Source organism: Ictalurus furcatus, chromosome 4 (genome assembly GCF_023375685.1).
Source record: "Ictalurus furcatus strain D&B chromosome 4, Billie_1.0, whole genome shotgun sequence".
Taxonomy (NCBI): domain Eukaryota; kingdom Metazoa; phylum Chordata; class Actinopteri; order Siluriformes; family Ictaluridae; genus Ictalurus; species Ictalurus furcatus.
Genome location: NC_071258.1, coordinates 1,844,182 through 1,862,983, shown reverse-complemented (window position 1 = coordinate 1,862,983; position 18,802 = coordinate 1,844,182). Strand labels below are relative to the sequence as shown.

The window sequence follows — 18,802 nt, the reverse complement described above, 5'->3', positions numbered from 1 at the left end:
CTGACCTTGAAACGCCGATCCATAGACACGTCGTATCCTCGAAGCGTTTGTCCTGAAGCTGCCGATAAACTCGAGGGACGAACAGACGGAGCGTGTACTGAGCCTGTCGATAACATACACAGAGTAAAGAAACGAAAAGACACAGAGAGAAGAATATTCACACTTCCACACTACAAACATTTCCGTTTCCGAGGCTTTCAGTTCTCTTATATATTTTATACAAGTTGATCTCAGTGTTAGAATATCAGACGTGTGTGTTTATCATACTGGAGCCCATTTATCTGTTTGTTTGTTTGTTTGTTTGTTTGATTGCTTGATTAACTCATTCATTGAGTCACAGAATCAAAGCCCTAAATGTTAAAAAAAAAAAAAAAAAAAAGTAGACTAAAATGAAAAAGGTGTAAATTTATATTGTGCGGTTTATGTGTGAGGTACGGTAGAGCGTGTGAAAGCGATGCACACATCATCAGGATAACATTTTATTTAAAAAAAGAAAGTAAAAAAAAAATCATGCAGAAGAATGAAAGTTTTATTGGCTGCATCATATTTAACTCCATCTGAATTAATCATGAAGTTACACCGGAGCTGTTCTGTAGAACTGAGATGCCTTCTAGTGGAGCAGGAGAGGAACTGCAAGCTGTCATCTTTCTTTCTTTTTTCTTTCTTTCTTTCTGTTTATGCCTATTTGAATTCCTTTAATTATTTTCTGTCTGTATGAATGAGTGAATTATATGTTTCTTTCTTTCTTTCTTATGTCTGTTTGAATTTCTTTATTTCTTGTCTTTCTTATTTGCTTTCTTTCTGTTTCTGTTTGAATTCCTTTAATTATTTTCTGTCTGTCTTTATTGATTTTTTTCAGTCTGTCTCGATGAATGAATTCATTCTATGTTTCTTTCTTCCCCTCTTTCTTACGCCTGTTTGAATTTATTCGTTTATTTATTGTCTTTCTTTTTTCTTTCTTTCTTTCTGTCTGATTTTTATTTCTTTTTTTTCTGAATGAAAGGAAGAAAGAAAGAACAAAATCTTTCTTTCTATTTGTCTGGTTTTCTTTCTTTCTTTTCTTTCTCAGCTGCACGTACTCTAATCGACACTCATTACTGTTTTTATGGATGCAGGATGTAAGCTCTATCATTTAAACCTGAGGAAACTTTTTTTTTTTTTTTTTTCCGCACCCGTGAACATGATTAAAGACTGATCTGAGCATTATACAGTATTTTTTTTCCCACAGTGTATCAGTGTGCCAGGGTTATAAATTAATCTCCTTCCTCAGTGGTGAAATTCATCAGAGATGTTATTAGCATGTGTAATTATGCTAATCACGCAGTAATAAAGTGTCGGCCCTTCTGAGACTGCTTTTTTTTCATTTGGCCTTTTAATTTGCCTTCACCTGTTGATTAGTTACATTTCCTGTTATCGAGTTGTTCATGAGTCCCTTGTTTGTCCTGAACAGTTAAACTGCCCACTGTTCTTCCGAAAAATCCTCCAGGTCCTGCACATTCTTTACTTTTCCACTTTTCTTCGGCATATTTGAGCTCTTTCCGACAGCGCTTATATGATGATGAGATCCACCTTTTAACACTGAGGACGACCGAGCGACTCGTACACGACTATTACAAAAGGTGTAAACGTTCACTGATGCTCAAGATTTGGTTTGTACGTGAGATTTGGATTAGTAGAGGTGGATTAAGTTGTATGAGCTTGATCCGTGAGTCAGTCTGGCTAATAAGAATGGCACAGAGACCTGTAATGAACAGTCATTTAACCCTAACCCCTAACCCTAACCAAACAGTCATCTAACCCTAACCCCTAACCCTAACCAAACAGTCATCTAACCCTAACCCCTAACCCTAACCAAACAGTCATCTAACCCTAACCAAACAGTCATCTAACCCTAACCCCTAACCCTAACCAAACAGTCATCTAACCCTAAACCCTAAACATAACCCTAACCCTAACCAAACAGTCATCTAACCCTGACCCCTAAACCTAACCCTAACCAAACAGTCATCTAACCCTAACCCCTAACCCTAACCAGTCATCTAACCCTAACCCCTAGCCAAACAGTCATCTAACCCTAACCCTAACCAAAGTCATCTAACCCTAACCCTAACCAAACAATCATCTAACCCTAACCCCTAACCCTAACCAAACAGTCATCTAACCCTAACCCTAACCAAACAGTCATCTAACCCTAAACCCTAACCCTAACCAGTCATCTAACCCCTAACCCTAACCAAACAGTCATCTAACCCCTAACCCTAACCAAACAGTCATCTAACCATAACCCTAACCAAACAGTCATCTAACCCCTAACCCTAACCAAACAGTCATCTAACCATAACCCTAACCAAACAGTCATCTAACCCTAACCAAACAGTCATCTAACCCTAACCAAACAGTTATCTAACCCTAACCCCTAACCAAACAGTTATCTAACCCTAACCAAACAGTCATCTAACCATAACCCTAACCAAACAGTCATCTAACCCTAACCAAACAGTCATCTAACCCTAACCAAACAGTTATCTAACCCTAACCCCTAACCAAACAGTTATCTAACCCTAACCAAACAGTTATCTAACCCTAACCCCTAACCAAACAGTTATCTAACCCTAACCCCTAACCCTAACCAGTCATCTAACCCTAAACCCTAACCCTAAACATAACCCCTAACCCTAACCAAACAGTCATCTAACCTTAACCCCTAAACCTAACCAAACAGTCATCTAAACCTAACCCTAAACCGAATTCTAACCCCAGTCCTAAACCTAACCTCTAACCCATAACTCATGCAGAATTAATGCAGAATTGTCAGTAATTTTAACGACCAACACAAGATGAGGTCAAAATGTTACAACTTTTTCCCCCTGTGCCAGTTTACGCAGCCAAATGTAGTGTGTAGGTTGCAAGCTGAACAGATTTATGTATCCAAACACCCACTTTATTCGTATGATCTCTGGCCAAACTTCTTTATTCCTTCATTCATCACTCGGCCGCCTGATTGAAATATAAATAAAACCTGTCGCCTCACCCCGGGCAGCTCTGTCCAATAAGGAAGGACGTCATGTGCGATGGCACAGCTGCGTAAACATGGGTGAGAGGTCATCATAACAGACTGCGTGTTCGCTAACCTGGACGATGGACGACGCCGGCGCCGTCAGCACCGTTCCTGCCACTAGGACCTGCAGCCTGGCACGCCGGATAAAGAGCCTTTTCTCCACAGCTGCACGCTCCTGGTGTGGGGTATTTTTTTACGAGCACGGATGTGGGAAGTGAGCTCGCTGAGACACCTGAAGTCTTCGTGAGTACGTTTCTCAGAAGGCCAGAGTGAGGTGACGAGAGAAAGCTGTCCAACGGTTCAGTCAGGACTGTATGAGTTGTAGAATATGTTGTTGTTGTTGTTGTTGTTGTTGTTGTTATTATTTGGTGAGGCATACTGCACGTTTAAACACCAATTCAACTCCACTGCTGATCCTTTTTTTTTAATCCTCACACTGTTCTGTTAAATATGACACCATATGTACGACCCCGATTCCGAAAAAGTTGGGACAGTGTGGAAAATGCTAATAGAAACAAAACTAGGATTGATAAAGACGAGGTATTTGAGGTTTTAACTAATGAACTGCATAGTTTTTTGAGGATAAACGTTTATTTTGAAATTGATGCATGCAACACGTTCCAAATAAGTTGGGACAGGGGCAGTTTGGCGACGTGAGAAGTTGAAATAAGAAGGTGAGGTGAAACGGGTGAGGCAATCGTCTAATCATAGTGTATATAAGGAGCCTCCGAAAAAGGCCGAGTCCTTCAAGAGCGAGGACGGGTCGAGGCTCGCCGATCTGTTAACAGATGCGTCAGAGAACAATCCCACACTTTGAGAAGAACATTCCCCAAAGACGAATCGGTAGGATTTTGGAGATGATTTTGGAAATGCTTCAGCCACCACAACTGTACAACCCCAATTCCAAAAAAGTTGGGACAGTATGAAAAATCCACCTAAAAAAAAAACCAAAGCGTCATTTTAAAATTCAGTTCCCCCTGTACTTTATTGAAAATTAACACATTATTTGATGTTTTACTTTTTACTTTGAATTTAATTTATTTTTGAAAATATACACTCATTTCAAATCTGATGACTGCAACACACTCCAAAAAAGTTGGGACAGGGACAGTCGACTGTTTACCACTGTGTAGTGTCACCTTTTCTAATAAACGTTTATCTTCAAAAAAAAAAAAAACTATGCAGTCGATAGGGTGAAACATCACATACCTTGTGTTTATACATTTGTTGTTGTTGTTTAAATACAAGTCAAAGTATATTTACAAATCACTCATCTTTGTTTCTATTAGCATTTTCCATACTGTCCCAAGTTTTTCGCAATTGAGGTTGTACATTTGTGGTGGCTGAAACTTTCCAATCATTTCTGTTTCTGCTAATCATGAAGAAATATCACATACTGTATAACATGCAAGATACAGCTAGACCAACCTGGCCTTTTTTTAAAGCAAAGACATTGGTTTTGTTTTGTTGTTGTTGTTGTTGTTGTTTCACAAAAATACAAATTTCAGAAACTCATTAAAGACAGCTGACCAACATTTCTCACAAATCCATATGACAGATTAGTTTAATTCATTTATTCATTCATTCATCCAGTTAATCAAACTCACGGTGCGTCAGTTCAGTGTAGCTGAAATTTGGTCCTAAAAAATTCTCAAAAATTTTCTCAAAAAATTTCTTAAAAAAAAAAAAAGAGGAAAAACTGCTTTTAAAACAGATTTAAATTCTAAAAAATGTACGCCTAGAATGACACACTTAAAGGGCTGGGAATGAAACATCAACATTAATAATAATAATAATAATAATAATAATAATAATATACATGTAACTCATAAAGAAACAGCATGAAAAACAACAACAGTAAGATTGAATAAAAACAGAACAAATCATGAAAATATTGTTTTACAAAATAATTCACTATCACTACTGGTATGGTGTCGACAATAAATAAAAAGTATAAGTAAACAAATAAATATTATGTTAGTAATGTAATTATTATCGAATAATGTCATTGTGTGGAATTGAAAAATAAAAAAGAGCTCAAACCAGTACATAAAAAAAATCAAGAACAAAAGACAAAATAATGATCTATAACTATAATGCACAGACAAACAAACAAACAAACAAACAAATAAATAAATGAAATTATTATATGGTAAACAAAATCATTTATTTATTTATTTATTTATTTATTTATTATGCATGACTACCCCTCACACACTGCCATACAGGCTGCGAAAAGGACAACACATCGTCACTTCCTCTCCTCCTAACCACACCTGACAGGAAGTCGTCTCGGAAATCAGAAGGAATGTCAGCTGCATCACGCCACGCCCCCCCAGAGCCCTTTCCATCACCTCCATCAGGACTGGTTAGAAAGGAAACACAGACCACCTGCTCTGACGGAAGAGAAAGATACGCAACGGGATGTTCTTCCTGCTCTCCCTGACGTCACGTCTGCAGCAGGGCGCCAATACTTTCGCCGCATTCATTAGGGATCATTTTCGGAAAAAAAAAAATTATTATTTATATTCTGGATTTATGTATTTACGTGAAGCTCCTTTGCGACGACGTGCATTCTTAAAAGCACTTTACAAATAAATCTGAAAATGAATTGAAAAAATAAAACTTTACAAATAAAAACAACAACATTTTTATTATCAGAAAACAAAAAACGTTTTCATTTATTCCTTTTGTTTCTTTTATTGAGTTTTCTTAGATTTTTTATTTATTTATTTTTTTTAGAGCCAATGTTTATTCCTTTTATTAAAATTATTTGATTGAATATAAACATTTATTTTATTATTAGCCTCTAATTTCTACTTCATTTTAATTGCGTTTAAATCCGTTTCGTTTATTCCCACCTATTCTCAACAACAAAATAAACGTAAAGGCTTTTGGGGCACAAATAAGACGCACCCTTTCATTCCTGACTGTACAAACTAAACGCATTATTCAGCAGACTGATTTTGGCATGGAATGGACCATTCTGTATTACTGCGTCTGTTATTAATCAACCAGAATGCACCTCTTCTGTAGAGGAGCAATCATCATCATCGTATATAATCATTAGCGATGCAGCAATAAATTATTTCTATAAACACAGCGCTGCTATTCTACTTACATTTTCAATGCGCTCTCCACAGCCATTAACAACGTCACGACTAATAAACGTCACGGCGGCTTTCGGTTAATTAAAACAATAGATATCGCGGTGTAGGGTGTGTGTCGGAGTGTGTGTCGTTCATAAAGGAGTTCCCTGAGCGGTGCAACTTCCTGCGGCCTCTTTATGTTCGACGGCTGTCATAAATAAGAGCTGTTAAAATGCCACCCAATCGGCATCAAGGCACATTCTAGAAATTACATAGCATGTACTGAAAAAAAAAAAAAAAATGCTGCCTCTTTATTTCATTTATTTATTTATTTATTTTACAAAGAGTAAGCCTAGATGGAAAGAAAAATATGCACAGATCAGTAACAACATCGAAACCACTGAGAGGTGACGTGAATAACATTGATTATCTCTTAAAATGGTGCCTGTCGAGAGGGGGGATATATTTATTTATTAGGCAGCAGGTGAACAGTCAGTTCTCGAAGGTGACGTGTTGGAAGCAGGAAAAATGGGCAAGCGTAAAGATCTGAGCGACTCTGATAAGAGCACTATAGTGATGGCTGGACGACTGGGACAGAGCATCTACCAAAAACGGCAGGTCTTATGGGGTGTTCCTAGAATGCAGTGGGTGGTACCTACCAGAAATGGTCTGAGGAAGGAGAACCGGTGAACCGGCGACAGGGTCGTGGACACCAAAGGCTCATAGATGTGTAGCAAAAGGCTTGCCCGTCTGGTCCGATCCCATAGAAGAGCTACTGTAATACAAAACGCTGAAAAAGTTCATGCTGGCTTAGATAGAAAGGAGTCAGAACACACAGCTGTGTATGGAGCTGCGTAGCTGCAGAGCGGTCAGAGTGTCTGTGCTGAAGAGATGGCACCAGGATGCACTATGGGAAGAAGGCGAGCCGGCGGAGGCAGTGTGATGCTCTGCGCAATGTTCTGCTGGGAAACCTCGGGTCCTGGCATTCACTTGGATGTTACATTGACAGTGTGTGTGTATATATATATGAGAGAGAGAGAGAGAGAGAGAGAAGGATACTTCTCTGTATTTTTAATGATCTATTTTTTTAGATGATTAAAAATAGCAGTAAAGTGCAATATGAGTCTATTGCATCAAACTTAAAAGTCTTCTTAGTTCATGTCTTTAGCAGCAGATTTCTTTTTTTTTTTTTTTTTTTTTCAATTCTAGGCTAAAGACTGCCTCCTCCTGGCTGATCTAAATACTTCAGGAGTACTAATCCCATTTTCTTCCATCAAAGTCCACCGAAAGAGATTTAAAAGAATTATCGATATGATGACGTTTTCTGTAAGGAGATGTTTGTCGAACGTGTACGGAAGGAGTCTCCAGTATCAGTGTTTGTAACAGTCAGAGGTAAAGCTGTAAATTTAAGGTTTCGGGACAGATTAGATTACACGTCAAGACAAAATCACAGTCGTTATTGTTATTTACTGTGTGTGTGTGTGTGTGTGTGTGTAAAACCTTTTTAAATATCTGATTATATACACTTTTAACCACTTGATGGCAGTGTTGCACAAACAATACTAGCAATTAAGCCCATATTCCCTAACACCAGATTGAATCATACTTAAATTTTAGTGTGTGTGTGTTTGTTTGTTTGTTTGTTTTTCACATTTGCTATTTTACACAAATTACATCCCTGCAGCAGATCACTGAATCTAAAGTATGTCCGACATCATTATTTGTTAGGAATGTATTAATGCAGGGAATAAATGTACAGGCAAATAATATTTGGGCATAAAAACAAAGCATGAAGAAACATTAATTGACTAGTTTATTTAATATGTAAAGCATTTAGCATTGATGATTCAGACTTGTAGGCGAGTCGATGAATCATTACACCAGCATGGAACAAAAAAAAAAAAAAAAAAAAAAAAAGAGCTTATAACCAAATAACGTCCAGATGAATGAGCGGGAATCCTCCAGTCCGGGCGAGGTTACAGCTGTGCTGTCCATCCGAGTGAAGAAGATGAACAAACCGATCACAGTAAGAGATTTGATGATCACTTGATCTCCTTCTGATCCAGTCTATCCGAGTCCAGGAGAAGCTGGAAGCTAGATAAGCCCCGAACCTTCGCTAGAGCTGGTGGGCCGTCCCGTTCAAAACCGGCGAGTTTCCCATTTCTACTGGGCAAATATAGTCCGCTGAATCATCAGGCCTCCTCTTCCTCAGGTGGCTGAAGTTTGTGAAGCTGAGCTTCTTTGGCTTGAGATAAGCAACGATTGGAAAGGAGAAGAAAACGTGATACGTTAAACAGCTGTTTAGAGAAAGCACGAGTAATCAGAGCTACAGGTTTCACACGGCGAATTATAAACGCGCTTCCATTCATTCACCGATTCAACTTACTCACAGTCATGTGCACACGTTTATATTAATTATCGTTTCTATAGCAACAACTCATTCACAGCGGACACGCCACATACACGAAGACTGATAATAACGGTGATTTATTTATTTATTTTTTTTAATGGATTTAAGAAAGTTTTCTGCCAGGAGATGCTTATTAAACATTTACGGAATGAGTCTCCAGTGTCAGCGCGTTGTAACAGTCAGAAATAAAGCTGTTTAATTCGGTAACGTTAGATGTAACTACAAAAGGGTAAAAAAAAATCATAATAATAATAATAAAGCGTGTGTCGTCATTCTTTACGGTATGTAACAGTCGGCAAATCGCTGCGGTATAAGAGGAGTAAAACACTTAGAGGAAAATAATCAGCTTTGGGACGGTAACAGTAACGCCACATCATCACTCCAACCTGTCACTGATTCATTTCCTTTAACTGCATGAGTTACAGTGTTTTATTTCTTACTTAAAAACAAGGGGCTGCTAACTTTTGAACTTTTGATTGTGTTTTTTATTTAGATCTTAACATACATCATTCAGCCGTGTTTTTTTTTTATGTTATGTTTTATCTATTTGATCATTTGAACACAAAACTGCATACTACTGTACTAACTATAAGCTAGTATGCTTCCTGTTACATACTACAGTATGTATTAAGCCAATTAGCTTAGCATTTAGCGGTTTTTCCCACCAAACTGACGTACTAACTGTCGTACTGTCGAACTGATGTACTAACTGTACTAAATAGCATGTCAGAGTACTATTCCGTTAGAGTAGTTGCCTTATTAAGCTTAATATTTTTAGCTGTACTATTGAGTATAGTATACTGTAGTATGCATCTATTAATGCTATTGTGAGGTTTGTTTTTTTTCCCTTTTGTTATTTCTCTCTGAATTAAGAGTTGACTTCACAGCAGTTGGATAGAAGTCCTATTAACGAGTGTATCTGATGTCATACCCGGACTTTAGCGGTGGTGGTGAGTGGCGTGTGCCCGCTGGCGTTGGCGTACTCGTGTTTCTCCTGCTGAGCCTGGGCTCCCACCAGACCGTTGAAGTTGGTGGTTAAATGCCGCCTGAGCAGGGTTTTCTGAGGAGGGATGTTCAGTAACATGGCCAACGTCTCGGAGGTAAACCGAGGCTCCAGGATCTGAAGATGAATCCCAAAAACAAAACCCATGGTGTTCATAATAAACCCAGAAATACACATTTATCCCACTGCACTGTTGAATTCTGCTTTCTGATTGGTCAGAAAGAGCTGGTTCGTTTCCTATAGCTGCTAATCCTATTTATATCAACTCGCTCACGCTAATACTAATATGGTGACGTTTTCTGTGAGGAGATTTTTATTTAACATTTATGGAAGGAGTCTCCAGTGTCAGTGCTTTGTAACGGTCTGTACGTTTCCCAACACCTTCTGAACCGAGGAGTTCTTTATGTCTTATTACCAAAAGAGAGGCCTAGTGAGAGAGCGACGGTTCATAGCTGCTAGAACGTAAGCGCGAACAGGAACTAACTTGCTTGGCAGATGATGCACAACATTAAATGTATTGTATCTATAAATGAAGAAATATTATTGACGTAAATTAAAATTTCTGTAAAATTGAATTGAATGAGAAATGAGCGTGCGGTTATAGGAACATAATCAACTTCAGGGTGTGAAGAGTGACTGTGCTTCATCACACCACCCTGCTGTTGATTATTTTCCTATAACAGCACGACACTGAGTGTTTTATTCCCTAAGAAAATAAGTGCTTAGAGGGCGAGGAATGATCACGCAACTCCATTCAGTATATAAGTAGGTGATCGATGAGTTGAGTCTTTAGGTTCTCATCACACAGACACCAGTCTTGGTGGTTATTCTGGTCTGAACACGAAGTTATAACAGTTTTATATTTCTAACGTTCGACATGAGGTTGTATTGATTCATTTGCTTTAAAACGTGTTTGTATCATTATGAACTCGTGCGTGTCAGCTTGGCTCAGAGGGAGAGCCGTTGCTACATATTGAACAGAAGAGAATCAATGTTTAGAGTGCTTTTTTTTTTTCCCCGTGTGACTCACTATGAGGCCTCCGTGCACGCCGCTGCCTCTGAGATTAGGAGCGTATTCAGCCAAGTCCACTGAGCGGAGCCACTCCATCACGCGGTGATTGGACCACTGCACCACTTCAGACGGAGAGGTTTTATTCTGCGTGAATGAGACACAAACACACAGATACGCAACCTCGTATTAGAACGAAGGCATAATAATTATACACTTCCGTTATGGGGTTTTTATTAGGTTAGTGAGTTTCCTTAACACTTTATTCATCATAAGGAGTTTCTATAGTTGTTTAAGCCGAGAATGATGCTTATTGTTTACAAATAATCGCCCCCTATTTCTTGAAGGGTGTCAATAATTATGGATTTGACTACATGTGTGTGTGTGTGTGTGTGTATATATATATATATATATATATATATATATATATATATATATATATATATATATATATATATATAAAAATAGATGATCTAATTCATTGGAGAATTTCAATAATATTGTACGATGTTTATTTTCTAGAAAGTAAACATCACAAAACATCACACCCTTTTTCTTAAATGGTGCAAATAATGATACATTTAAAGAAAAAAGGTAATAAATAAAAAAAAAGAAAGAAAATAATTTGCAAAAACTGATCCAATAAAAATAAGTCTTTAGGGATAACAATAATGTTCTCATATGTTATTGTAAATAAATAAACAAATAAGTAAATATGTAAATGATTTTATGGGAATATACATATAAATTTTTTTTTTTTTGTTTCTTAAATAATATTCTTACAACCGAGTGGATGATCTGAATTATATCGTATGATGTTTATTTTCTACCAATAGAAGAAGAAGAAGTTGTTGTTGTTTTTTTTGTTTGTTTTTTACTTATTATATCCTTTCCTATATTTCTTCTACTGGCAAAAAATACGTATTTATATGCTGTTTGTTATTCACGCCATCATTTCCTCTGTCTGGTCATTCAGTGGATGTGGCGTGGACCGTGAACACACACCTCGTCTCCTGGTCTGCGCCTCAGGCAGTGTGGGTTGAACTTGTTGACGTGGAGGACGTGGATGGCACACTTGATGCTCAGATGATGGAGCTGACTGGTGACCTTCAGGAACAGAAGGTCGTTCTGTAAGAGGATGATTATGATGAAAGCAACGTTTGGGAGATAAACGCTCGTATCGTGTTACGGTTATGTCGGTCAGGTAGTGGACGTACCACTGTGAGATACTGGAGCACCCTGCCGTCCACTCTGCTCTCATGGAACTGGTCCTTATACTGAGGTAAGCCGATGTCATCCAGCCAGCCTGAGGGGGGAAAAGCACGCTTACACACCTGTTGTCTTTTTCTAAGTGTTACTTAAGACTTAAGACATAAGAAGTTCTCAAACTCTGCAGTGAGCAGAGCAGTGAGTAAAAAACCTCTCACGCACACTAACAATGAAAATACTGACCTTTCAATATCGACCTTTCAAAAGAGCTGGAAATTGAAGGTAAAAAAAAAAGAAGAAGTTATCAGTGTGTTTAGGGAGGTCCCCTGGTGGACTAGCGCCTAGCATACAGCACTCTCACCGCCACGGCCCGGGCTCGATTCCCGCTCAGGGAACCGACCCAAGCCACTGGAGGGTTGCACGAGACAGTGCACCCTCAGTGCTGTCCTACACCCAGAAAATAGGGAGGGTTGTGCCAGGAACCCGGCGTAAAACCCGTGCCAGAATTAAAATATGCTGATGGGTACGAACGGCCGCGACCCCGATCAGGAGCAGCCAAAAGAGAAAAAAAAACAGTGTGTTTAGGGAGAAGGAAACATACATAGACATGACTGAGGGAAAAATAGAAGAAAAAAATTACTGCAAAAAAAACCATAAATACTGTAAATAAATTCATGAGGCCTGAAAGTCTATAGAGCCAAAAAAAAGTCAACTTTTACAGTATAGCGCATTCAGAAATACCATTTCTTTATCTTCACATAAACTTTATGATTATTTTTTTTTGTCATAACAATAAATTCACATCTACAAAACCACCAAGTAAGGGTGTGAAAACATTTGAACGCAACTGCAGTATGTAATAAAGCTAGTCTCTAAACGCTTGTTCGTACAGAGGACAGCGTATCAGATAAATTATACTCTCAAAGTTGCTTTGGCCACGTCCCAAATCACATGCTGTACTATGCAGTACTCCATCCATCCATCTATCCTTCCTTCCGTCCTTCCATCCTTACATCCTTCCTTCCTTCATCATCATCATCATCATCCATCCATCCATCCTTCCTTCCTTCCATCCTTCCATCCTTCCTTCATCATCATCATCATCATCATCCATCCATCCATCCTTCCTTCCTTCCTTCCATCCTTCATCATCATCATCATCCATCCATCCATCCATCCATCCATCCATCCATCCTTCCTTCCTTCCATCCTTCCATCCTTCATCATCATCATCCATCCATCCATCCATCCTTCCTTCCTTCCATCCATCCATCCATCCATCCATCCTTCCTTCCTTCCATCCTTCCATCCTTCCTTCCTTCATCATCATCATCATCCATCCATCCATCCATCCATCCATCATTCCTTCCTTCCATCCTTCCATCCTTCATCATCATCATCATCATCATCATCCATCCATCCATCCATCCATCCATCCTTCCTTCCTTCCATCCTTCATCATCATCATCATCATCATCATCCATCCATCCATCCATCCATCCATCCTTCCTTCCTTCCATCCTTCCTTCCATCCTTCCTTCCTTCATCATCATCATCATCCATCCATCCATCCATCCTTCCATCCTTCCATCCTTCCATCCTTCATCATCATCATCCATCCATCCATCCATCCATCCTTCCTTCCTTCCATCCATCCATCCATCCATCCATCCTTCCTTCCTTCCATCCATCCATCCATCCTTCCTTCCTTCCATCCTTCCATCCTTCCTTCCTTCATCATCATCATCATCCATCCATCCATCCATCCATCCATCATTCCTTCCTTCCATCCTTCCATCCTTCATCATCATCATCATCATCATCCATCCATCCATCCATCCATCCATCCATCCATCCTTCCTTCCTTCCATCCTTCATCATCATCATCATCATCATCATCCATCCATCCATCCATCCATCCATCCTTCCTTCCTTCCATCCTTCCTTCCATCCTTCCATCCTTCATCATCATCATCATCATCATCATCCATCCATCCATTCATCCATCTATCCATCCAGGGCAGTGGTAACTCAGTGGTCAAGACATCGGGCTACCGCTCAGAAGGTAATACCATAATTAACAACATTATAAAAGTACCTACGTGTGACCCAGATGTGATCGAGCTCGGAGGATTTCTCCATCGCCTTGTTGTTGAACGACTTGAGAGCCAACTGCAGTTTCTTTCTGTGCAGCGGATGTTTGATGCCCATCTCCTGTAACAATCATTCGAATGATATTTAAGCAATATCGCACCAGCTAGAGCTAGACCTGAATATCGGCCGTAGGTAATCGCAGCCGTGTCCGATATAACAGCACACGCTCGTGCAGTACTGCATTTATAGAACGGCTCTATAAACAAGAAATGAATATGGAGTGAACTGACATTTCAGGCACAATAGGGTCAAAGGTTTTGTGTATTTATTGTTTATTATTAGCTGGCTAGCTATCCCACGTTGATTTGTACATTCCCGTTAAAGAGGCCTCGGATAAAATCGGCATCCCTTCTTCCTTCCATCTTCATGAGACCAGATTTCATCATTTGCCATGTCCAGTGATGATGTTGCTAACTCTACTATAGTAACCTATAGAGAACACAGAGACGAGCGGAGAGATACACACAGTTGAATGTCCCAGTGTGGTTATAGGAAATCAAACCTTCTCAAATTCCTGCAGCGTGGCGGAAAGGAGGGTCTGCCCACTGATCACCCACTGACGTGCCAAGTTGACGTACTGACCGAGTCCGTAGTCCTCCAGCCAACCACACACCTGCTCCGTGGTCCAGTTGGAGAACGGGACCGTCATGTCTCTGAGGAGTGACGGAGGAAAATAACGATCAAAAAACAAAGTGCATTTACACAGCGAACAGGACCGGGAAGTTCTTTCCATTCGAAAATTTATAGTAAAACTCATTCAAGTCTTATTTCTCAAGACTTTATTATTAATCATAGCGCGAATACAATATGTAGCGTGGTGTTAAATGGTGAAAACCATACATGTGATCGTGTAAAATATTAGGAGTTCTAGTTTGTTTATAGAATCAACCGTGACACGTTATTTGTTTGAAATATGTACCACCTGAAGAAAATAAGTCAAATCTGGACTCCTACCGGACTGAGCGGGCCGAATCAGGGGTTCGAGCCAGTCGTGGTCCAGCTGTGGCTCTAAATCCTCCTCTCCTAAACTCAGTGGGCTCCAGATCATCGCCTGGCCCCAGACCCCCCGGCTGCGTCCTCCTGATCCTAAACACAGACTCGTGTCGTGTTCACGTCTTTAAATCAGTGTTCACTGACTCAGAACTGTAAACATTTTACAACATCTAAACCAATACATATTACAGTATCTTCCGAGTTAATGGCAAAATAATGAGCTCGTCAGGAAGTGACTAAAGGACATATTGTTTTGTATATACACATACATAATATACAATATACGCTTTTAAATGTTTTATTTCTTGTTTATTGCTTTTGGATTAGTTATGAATTCAAATGAAAATTCCACACCTTTTTTTCCACTTCTATTCTTCTTTTACACAAATAAACTGTCAATGATGTATATAATATATGATATATATTTACAGCATCAATTTGACAATTTTAGTGCTAAAAATGTTCTTTCAGTTTATTTATTTGTTTCTTTGTGTTTGTCCACCTGAAATGTCTAAAGGATATATATATATATATATATATATATATATATATATATATATATATACTATTTATTTATTTATTTATTTTTTAAAGACCGCCTGTTATACCAATTTCAACCACAAGGGGCGACTCATTAATTCTTAATGAATGCTTTCTCTTCTAACCCTTTGTAGAACACATTCATTTAATTATTATCATTTTCTTTCTGCTTTTTTGAGTTTTATCTTATTTTATTTTTGTAAGGGTGTTGTAAGGATGCTATTCTTCTTCTTCCTCTTATTATTATTATTATTGTTATTATTATTATTAGTAGTAGTAGTAGTAGTAGTATTGCATTTAATTATATTTGTTTACATTTTTGTTTATTCATTAATTTGTTTGTTTGTGCTGAGAGGCTAAAATGGCTTTTATTTAGTTTTATTACACACTCACGCACAAGTGTGTGTAATACTACTACTACTACTACTACTAATAATAATAATAATAAAAGTAGAAATATGACTCAAGAACATATCATTTTATTTATATAGCTTTCTATTTATTTGTTCATTTGTTTGTTTATCTGTGTTAAAATGTTTGGGAGGAAAAGTATTTATCCACTTTTAAAATATGAGTGTGGTCAAATGAAAACCTTAAAAATGAAACTTTTTTTTTTCTTTCTAGAGCAATCTGGACACTCGCATTGAACAAAATGGAGATCATGTAGAAAAATGACAGACTTTTGTGTAAACAAAAAAAACAAACAAAAAAAAGGTTTTCATTTGACTCACACTCGTACTTTCTGTGGAATCTTCTGACCCCAGCAGGTTATACGGTTCAACGGTTCAGTTAGAAGCAGGCATGCAGAGCCACAGATCCTCACTCACTTCCCCCAGAGTTTGCGTATGCTCTTGTTGTTCTTCATGTTTTCCTGTGAGACAGGGGAATGTTCTCCTGAATCCACACCAGACGACGTGGGTGAAGCATCGCGAGCGCTCGGGTTTTCCGTTCTCTCTGCCTTTTCTGTAGGAAACGTAAATAAAACACACGAGCTACAGTATAATCGCAGAAAGACAACCTACAGCAGAGAATGTCATTATACCGCATCCTGAAGGTGAGTTCACACAGAAATGAGGTGTGATGCTATCAGTGAAGCTATTTCTGTTATGGAATAGTTCTGAGGCTAGGCACATAATGGAATATTAAACGTACTCGGTATGTCTTTCCAGAATTTCAAAAATAGCAGGGAAATAGCCGAAGTACAACTGTGTGGAACGTAAACGAGCCTGTGCTTTTATTAAAGCATAAATTACATATAATAGCACTAATCTTAGGTTTGTACTCCATTAAATTGTTTAAATCTCACACCGCAGATCTTCTGGTCAGACCTTCGGAAAACCTTTGACCTCGTTTATTTAATATAAAAGTGCATGTCTTCCCATTAGATGAAACAACCAACAGCATGGGTGATTATAATCGTATAGCAGCGTAACCCTAACCCTAACCCTAACCCTGTTTACGTCGAGCATCCACCGGACAAGTCTCTGTGAACGGACTGTTACTACAGAAACTATAACATCTGACCAATCAGATTGGAGAAAACACTGCCGTGGTGATATACTTACTTACGCATAATGAAACCACAATTTAAACGCAATAAAAGAAGAGTTTAGAAGAACACGAGGTCTTCTAAGGAAAGCGGAAGAAGAAATTACACCTGATAGCATGCGGTTTCCGGAGTAAATGCTGCTCTTTGATCTGCACACTGACACACGTGCAAACATCTGGGCTGTGTTAAAGCTAAAACGCAGCTGAAGCCACAGCTCTGGTTCTCCAGACAGACAGAGAGAAGGAGTGATAGTAAGGAACAACTCGGGCTTCACATAAAACCTCCAGCTACTCTACCTGATCAAAGACAGACGTAAATCCTAGCGTGGAGCAACAAATGGCTTTCATTTACCCAATACAGAGAGGAGGGGGACACCAGGCGGTTTCTTTTATGTGTTTATTTATTTATTTGTTGGTTTGTTCAATCATTTGTTGGTTTATTAGACTTGATGAATGAATTAAATAATGTATTTTTAAAAAATTTGTTTTATTTATTTATTTATTTATTTATTTATTTATTTTTGTATGTGTGAAAGTAAACACTTATTTTGTCATTATTAGGTGAAATGTTAAGTTAAGAAAAAAACAAATAAACAAACAAACAAACAAAACAAACAACAAATATAGAAAAGGAAAAAAAAGCGCATGTTTGGTTCTTGTGTGTGCAGAGAAACAAAACCCTTATTAATATAACATTATCCAATTACCTAATTGTCTAATTTCTCATTTTTATCCTATAATGCCAGTGACCTCAACAGTGACAAAAAAAAAAAAAAGAAACAAAAGAATAATATAAAATAAAAACAAAAATAAGAGCAATAATAAAAATAAAAAAATATGGCTGTTTTTTTTTTATATATATAAAAATGTTAGACAAAGCAGAAAATATGTCTGTCTGTCTGTCTGTCTGTCTGACTGTCTGTCTGTCCAGCTAGCTGCTTAGCTATCTCCTTCTTTCTTTCATATACAGATCGTTCATTCTTCAGGATTTCCGCAATGTATTGATTAAAAAGCGTGATTCAGACCCAAGATAGATGAAATAACACATGGTCTATAAGAGCGATTAAAGCTCATACTCAGGTTAATGTCTTCGTCCTGGCTGCCTTCTTGAGACCTCGGCTCTGAGCCGTCGCTTTTATTACCGTCTATCAGGATACACGTCCCGTTCTCCGGTTTGCACTGAGAACCCTGTTTGTGGGAGAAAACAGAAAATGAACAGTAATCCTCAGAGAGTTTCTCTGATGGCACTGACACTATCGTCTGAGTGAGATGGGAATTCGTTTAATAGTTGGATTGGTATTAAAACTGAATCAGTCACTAGTACCTCGTCTGAGCAAGCAGGCTCTACAGGAGTCCCGATCATGGGCTACAGGATTGAGACAAGATCAGAATTATAATTATTAGAAACAAGAGGGAATTAGAGCTCTTGACGGATTAAACAGCCGTACACGTGACGATTCATGTACAAAAATAATCGAGTCCTTACACAATCATCACTTAGCGAAATGCTCACCGGACCACATGTCATTAGGATTTCATTATTCTTACTACGAAATGAAAGCTTTAGGATTTAGGATGGGTGAGTCATGTGCTTATTCTGATGACAAGTTCAATCAGGTATGATAGGAAGAAGAGGAATTTCTAAACTCTGCTGCATCAGCCGAATTTATTGCCCGTAAAGAGATTTAGCGTTAACTTCAGTTTCCATTGTGTGTAGAATACCGTGTGTGATTACTACAGACAAGAATTTCTACACATTTCCCAGTACTCAAGGAATAAAGCACTCGGG

At 38.4% G+C, this 18,802-nt stretch overlaps 1 protein-coding gene across 7 annotated transcripts in view; it reads right to left on the bottom strand.

Annotated features, from left to right (window-relative positions):
- Positions 1–7,942: 7,942 nt before the first annotated feature.
- ppfibp2a (PPFIA binding protein 2a) overlaps positions 7,943–18,802 on the bottom strand; it is a 35,994-nt gene continuing 25,134 nt past the window's right edge. For 6 of the 7 annotated variants that reach the window (XM_053622488.1, XM_053622487.1, XM_053622491.1 and 3 more), the window contains 11 exons: positions 18,338–18,379; positions 18,090–18,201; positions 16,293–16,428; positions 14,887–15,018; positions 14,435–14,585; positions 13,881–13,992; positions 11,787–11,875; positions 11,575–11,697; positions 10,591–10,716; positions 9,489–9,677; positions 7,943–8,392 (listed from right to left, as the gene is read on the bottom strand). In XM_053622488.1, the coding sequence (XP_053478463.1) occupies positions 8,264–8,392; positions 9,489–9,677; positions 10,591–10,716; positions 11,575–11,697; positions 11,787–11,875; positions 13,881–13,992; positions 14,435–14,585; positions 14,887–15,018; positions 16,293–16,428; positions 18,090–18,201; positions 18,338–18,379 (1,341 nt within the window). In that variant the 3' untranslated portion in view covers positions 7,943–8,263. The remainder of the gene's footprint in view (positions 8,393–9,488; positions 9,678–10,590; positions 10,717–11,574; positions 11,698–11,786; positions 11,876–13,880; positions 13,993–14,434; positions 14,586–14,886; positions 15,019–16,292; positions 16,429–18,089; positions 18,202–18,337; positions 18,380–18,802) is intronic. The other variant, XM_053622489.1, reaches the window with a different exon arrangement.